The sequence below is a fragment of the Poecilia reticulata genome, linkage group LG4, assembly GCF_000633615.1.
Source record: "Poecilia reticulata strain Guanapo linkage group LG4, Guppy_female_1.0+MT, whole genome shotgun sequence".
NCBI classification, from domain to species: Eukaryota; Metazoa; Chordata; class Actinopteri; order Cyprinodontiformes; family Poeciliidae; genus Poecilia; species Poecilia reticulata.
The window spans coordinates 5,267,168-5,273,317 of record NC_024334.1 but is presented as its reverse complement, the minus strand read 5'-3'; the positions used below and the strand labels follow the sequence as shown (position 1 = coordinate 5,273,317).

General features: G+C 42.9%; 1 protein-coding gene across 1 annotated transcript in view; it reads left to right on the top strand.

The window, feature by feature from the left end:
* LOC103463253 (zinc finger protein 501-like) overlaps window positions 1–4,020 on the top strand; it is a 9,969-nt gene extending 5,949 nt beyond the window's left edge. Inside the window, exon 2 of the mRNA XM_017304316.1 lies at window positions 2,322–4,020. Within this exon, the coding sequence (XP_017159805.1) occupies window positions 2,322–3,271 (950 nt within the window). The 3' untranslated portion in view covers window positions 3,272–4,020. The remainder of the gene's footprint in view (window positions 1–2,321) is intronic.
* The last annotated feature ends 2,130 nt before the right edge of the window (window positions 4,021–6,150 follow it).

The window sequence follows — 6,150 nt, the reverse complement described above, 5'->3', positions numbered from 1 at the left end:
CGAACCCCGGAAAGTTTCAGGGATTAAACATTTAATTTGTGGCTCTGGTGGATTTTTTCCCGTTAAACGAGTGACGTACAGTCACGTCATCGTGACGTATGTTGCTTAAGTTAAATGTTCTAGAATGCAGATTACCGCTAAGTGTTAGCATGCTAGCTGTTAGCGTGCTCACGGGGTTCGCTCCATTTGTCTCCCAGCGAGGATTCTGGCCGCCGGAAGGAAGGCGGGGACGTTTGGACGTCATTAGCATCAGGCAGAGCGCGCGCTAAAGAAACATAAAAGATGTGATCAATATTAATTTAATGGAGGAGAAATTCTGTTTATTAGTGAGTTAGTGTTATATTTACAATGTTTAGAATGTTGGCTGAATGTGTTCAGGGATGTTTACAAACATTTGGAAGTTTCAACGTTGTTTAGGGATTTATACAAGGTACATATTTTAATTCATAGTTCTTATATGAATTAAGTTATTTAGAGATATGTAGGGAGAAAAATGTTTGGATTCTTACCAGAGGTTGTTATCGGAATGTTTTCCGTATTTGACCAGTTTTTTTTTTTTTTAAATTATAGGAAAATGTAAAGCGCGTCCATCACTTTGACAGGTTCTAATTAAACTGCTGCACATGCGCAGACATTACAGACTTTACCCAAAGATTTCATCGCAGAGGCAACTGAAAATCTCCTGGACTCTGAACTGACCGGGTTTGATGAGCTGCTGGCCTGTTGAGGAGTTAAAGACCGGAGGCTTTGGAGCGTCTGGTCAGGAAGGAGCTTTTGAAATGACGCCTTTAATTCCAGTCTGCAGCGCAGACCAGAGATTCATTTCCTCCAGACGAGCCGGCTGCTCATCTGGAGGAAATGAAAGAAGCTGCAGAACCAAACCAATGAAACTGAACTCATCCTGCGGTTCTAACAAGCTGAGCCTTCAGAGTCCAGGTCACCAGGAGGCCCGATGTCTAGAAATGGTGACCAATACAGAAAGATCATTTAATCTGTAGGCAGCATTGGTTCAGACCTGGACCGGACCGGACCGGACCGGACCGGAGTCAGAGCGGGTCCTGACCCGAACCCGACCCGGGGCAATGGGCCCCTGGCCCCCCGGGTCCTGTGTGCCACAGTCAGCAGTTTTTGTCATTATGTAGATGCATTTACCTGCTTTATGTGTGACGGGATCTGGATTCAGGTTCAACTAGTGAATATTAACTAAACGCATAGAAACGGCTCAGTAGCCGAAGTTAATGAAGTTAATCTGATTATAATCTGATGGGTCAGGATGACGGAACAGGAAGTCCAGGTCGACGTCAGAGGAGGATAGAAATGTCCGACCAGGGACTGGAGTTGTGAATTAGCTGTAGCTATATAAATATTTAGCGGCTGCACAGTGGAGCAGCTGGGAGCGAGAAGGTCCTGGGTTCGATTCCCGGCCCGGGCAGTTTGCATGGCGGCTCTCTGGAGCCTCCAGCTTCCTCAGTAACTGCTGAGTTATTTCTGGACCCTGAATCAATCGGTGACCTCCAGCCATCATGGCTGCTCCATCAAACAGGCACATCTGTTAAATATTTAAACTCTTCACAGCAGATGCTGCGTCTGAACAGAAACGATCACAGAAGCTGATTATTCTGCCTGAACGGTGAATCAACTCATAAAAATATTGGGTCGAATGAAAAATGTCGGTAAATCTGAACCCAATCAGCTTGTCTCCATGGAAACGGCGCAGGTTCATTGGAAGTTCACTTTATCTCTGTCTTCAAAATAATTTTGACATGAGTTTTGTAAAATCACTTCTTTTTTATCCTCTGATGGATTTAAAACATTTCCTGTCGCCGTGTGATGATGTCATCATTATGTAATGAGTCATAATGTGTTTTTGTCCCACGTCTAAAATGGGCTGAAGCACCGACTGCGTCTGGGAGACGAAGCAGAGGATGAGAACGTCGGGTTACTGAAGTCAGAACCGGTTCTGATCAAGAGAAGCTGGTAAAGACTTCAAAATAAGAGCATGAATATAAACGTCTAACCACGTGAAGAATGTTTAGGTCCATAACCAAAACTTCAACACAGACGTTGAACTTTATCCGTCTGAAAGTTGGTAACACTTTATCTGACGGGTCGTGAATAAAACTGTCAGAACTGAAAGTTTACAAACCAAGTTAGCATTTTAGAATTTATCCAGAAAAATACATTTACGGGGAGCTAACTGCACTAAACATGTGCAAAGTCAGCCAACGTGCTAAAGCGCTAAGCTAATAATAAGTTATAAAATTAGCAGATGTTACAATAAATTCATCCTGTTTGATGTTTTAACTGTTTGGTCCGTCCAGGTTCTCCACCTGGTCGTCTCTGTGAGGAGGACGTCCGTAACGACCAGCAGGAAGTCGGAGCCCCACAACGGCAGCTACAACTCCCCAAGATTAAAAGGAAGAAGAAGAAACCACTGCAGCTTCCAGAGGTCAAAGGTGAACGTGAGGAACTGTGTGTCAGTCAGGAAGCTGAGCGGCTCGATCTGAAGCAGGAGACGGAAACACTGATGGTGACAGTCGAGTATGATGAACCCGAACCAAGCAACGACCCGCTCCTCCCTCAGAGATCTCCCAAAGCCGAGACTCTGGAGTCGGGGACGAGCAGGTCTGAGGAGCTGGAGGTAAACTGTCTGTCTGAACCAAGCACCAGTAGAACACCTGTCAAATGTGACTTCTGTGAGAAAGAGTTCAGGTTTCAGTACGCCATGAGGAGGCATCGCAAAATCCACACCGGAGAGAAACCGTTCTCCTGCAAGACCTGTGGGAAGAGTTTCATCAGAAAGTTTGCTCTGCTGACCCACATGAGGGTCCACACTGGGGAGAAGCCATACTCCTGCTCTGTCTGCGGGAAATGTTTCCGCTGCAGCAGCGACCTGTCAAAGCACACCAGCATCCACTCCAGTGAGAAACCGTACTCCTGTGAGACCTGCCGGAAGAGCTTCACCACCAAGCGCAGTCTGATCCTCCACAGCCGGTGTCACTCAGAGGAGAAACCTTACTTCTGTCCCATTTGTCACAAAGGCTTCAGGAGGAGCGACAACCTTTCGGTTCACATGAGAACCCACATGGATGAGAAACTGTTCACATGTGAGTTCTGTGGTAAAAGTTTCAACCAGAACGTCCATCTGGTGATCCACAGGAGGACCCATACGGGGGAGAGCCCGTTCCCATGCAGCATGTGTGAGAAACGCTTTAAGAACCGCTCTGCACTGAACAGCCATCTGCGGCTGCACGCTCCAGACCCGCTGTAGGAAACCAGAACAGAACCAGGAGCTCTGCTGACACGCCCAGTTTTCAGATTGTTTTATTCCTTCTGGTTCCTTTGAGGCGTTTCCATGGTGACCCAAAGCTAACGGAGCTGTAGGCCAGTTTTAAAGTCTTGGTTCTGGTTCCATCCGGACCTTCTGGACTAATCAGCAGCTTCAGATGATGCATCCTGAGTGACCTCAAAGTGAAACTCTACCTGACTCCACCCACTGTCCCCACAGTCGATGCTAAGTCTGCTAGCGCTTAGCTGATGTTCCACAGTCGTCTGCTTTGCCAGCGTTACTGGACCAGAACTCAGAGGTTCTGGTTTTGCTTGAAGGACTGAAGGAGTCGGGTGGAGGTGGATGTTCTAGTCTCGGTTCTGGTCAGATGATCAGAACCTTTTTAACTCGTCTGGTACTGTGCTGCTCCAGATGTTCTCAGGAGGTTCTGTTGTCCTGCCAGAACAACCTATCAGAGCCTCAGGAGAGTGAGAGGAGGCGGAGCTTCGTTCTCCCTGACGTTTTGTTTTCGGGTCAGAACTGCAGAACTTCTCCATGAGGACTGAAGGTCCAGAAACGCCTGGTGACCTTCTGACCTCTAGATCCCATCCAGGTTTATCCTGAATTTGTCCGTTTTGCATCTGAACCCATAAATTACATCTGTAGATGTTTTTTCAACTTAAATGTTAAATAATAAATCTAAATAATCTGATTATGTAGATATTTTTGTTTATAAACAACCTTTAAAGTCACTAAATGTTTATTATTTCTGAGCTGCAGATGTTCAATAATTTGATTATTAAAACCTGAAAATGATGTAAATATTTGTAGGAAATGACCTCAGTGGTCTACATCTGTTCACACATTCACACACTGACGATGGGAATCCAACTGGCAACCCACCGACTGCAGGGCTCCACCTCAGACTTTGACTGGACCCGTCCAGAACCAGAACTGGGACCAGTTCCTGAGGTTTCTGCTGGTTCTGGTTTCCTGGTTTTCAGTTTTAACCGTTTCAGAATCATAACTTTGATTCAAATTCTTTCTGACTGAACGTTGAAATCACTTCCTGTTTCTCATCGTCACCACTTCCTGTTTCTGCATTTCTCTCTCTTTCTGCGTCAAACTCCACCCAAAGCTTCAGCTATTATGAAATTATAAAACCCAACATCCTGCTTTGAACGTCACAAACTTACAGAAGTTTGGACGGTTCCTACTGAGCCAGGGCCGTGCAGAGACCATAACGGGGCCGGAGCTGAAAAAGGCCCATCTAACCTCATTATAGGACAGAATATTAACAAACAGCTTTGAGTTTAATAAACGATAAAATACAAAATTATGACACAATCAAAGCTAAAGAACATCTCCATATAGATCATAACACTATGCATATGTAGGATATTTTATTAGTAATTTCTTTCTGCAGGTTTATTTTGTTATAGGAAAGTTTTGCAATATTCAAACCAGCAATTTAGCAAGATATGTAGCTTATTAGCATGATGTTACATAAAACCTAAAGATAAGAATAAAACCTAAAGATAAAAATAAAACCTAAAGATAAAAATAAAACCTAAAGATAAAATGTACACTTGTGACTTATAAAGCAACATTTTCACTGGTTGTTCTCTGTGTTTCTCTTTCTTGTTAAAACTCTGACATGTTAAACAAACGTTGGATGATGGTTGTGGGGAGGATCGGTTCAGCATGAGGCGTTCTGATTGCGTCTTAATGTGAATTTTACTACGAGACTTTATGGAACTCCAGTGGTGTCCATTAATAAAGATACAAAAAAAGAAGGCAGCAAATGTTCATGTTGGCTCCACAGGGTCCCCCTGAAAATATACATCAAATCAGACATTACAGGGTAAAAGTAATCTGAACAGGGGGAAGCATATAAACAAGTCAATAACAAGTCAATGACATGATGCAATCTGCATTTTTAACTCAGATAACTTATTATTATTTTACTGACTTAATGCATTTTAATTGCTGCACTGTTAAGTAGAATGGAAATGACTTTTTTGGAAACTGTCTCGAGATTACCTATTGTAAATTAGTGTAATTTAAATCAACTGAATTGTTTTAAGAAAGGTTAGAATTTGCCCAACGGACTGGACCGTTGGTATGGACATACCATAGCCTGGTGTCTGAGCAGGTAAAGGTCAGCCCTTGTGATAATAAGAAGCTGTTGTCAGAAACCGTGATGTTAAGTTTGACTTGCGAAGCAATTTTCTGAGACACGAGTCATAATATCCTGTTCAACATAATTCTCAGTAAACAGAGTATTAAAAGTCTAAAAACGAGCATAAGAATCAGCATAAAGTCATGAGAAAAATGCTTGTGAAAACATTCTTGCTCCTGAATCTGGATCAGGAAAATTAAAATGTGAAAAAATAATAAAATCAGCTAAAGTGGGTGGAGCTTTAAGGTACAGAGAGACACAGCCAAGTGTTGGGGTAGATGGAGAGGAGTCAAGCAAGGCTGTAGTAGTGCTGTTACCAACTTGGTACTTTATTGTTATAGTTTTCTCCAAGTCCTGCTTGAAGAAAGTATCAACATGTGCAAAACTGAGAAACTCTATCGGTCAACCAGCTGGACATTGAACTGCAGATGTATGCCATCTAGTACATTTCCTTTGTTTTTGTTTGGTTTGAGGCAAATATCTCCATCACAGTGTACAGCCTGCCACAAATTAAATTTAAAGATTCACAGGAACGTTACATTTTAATAAATAAAAAAAATGATGCATCACTAATGTATTTCATCTGCCTCATGTTCTTTGTTGGATCATTTTTGTAGCTGGATGTAGTAGCAGTAGTAATATCATGTAGTGCGATAGTGACAGAGATACTTGATATTTATCATTTATATGGAGGACCAAA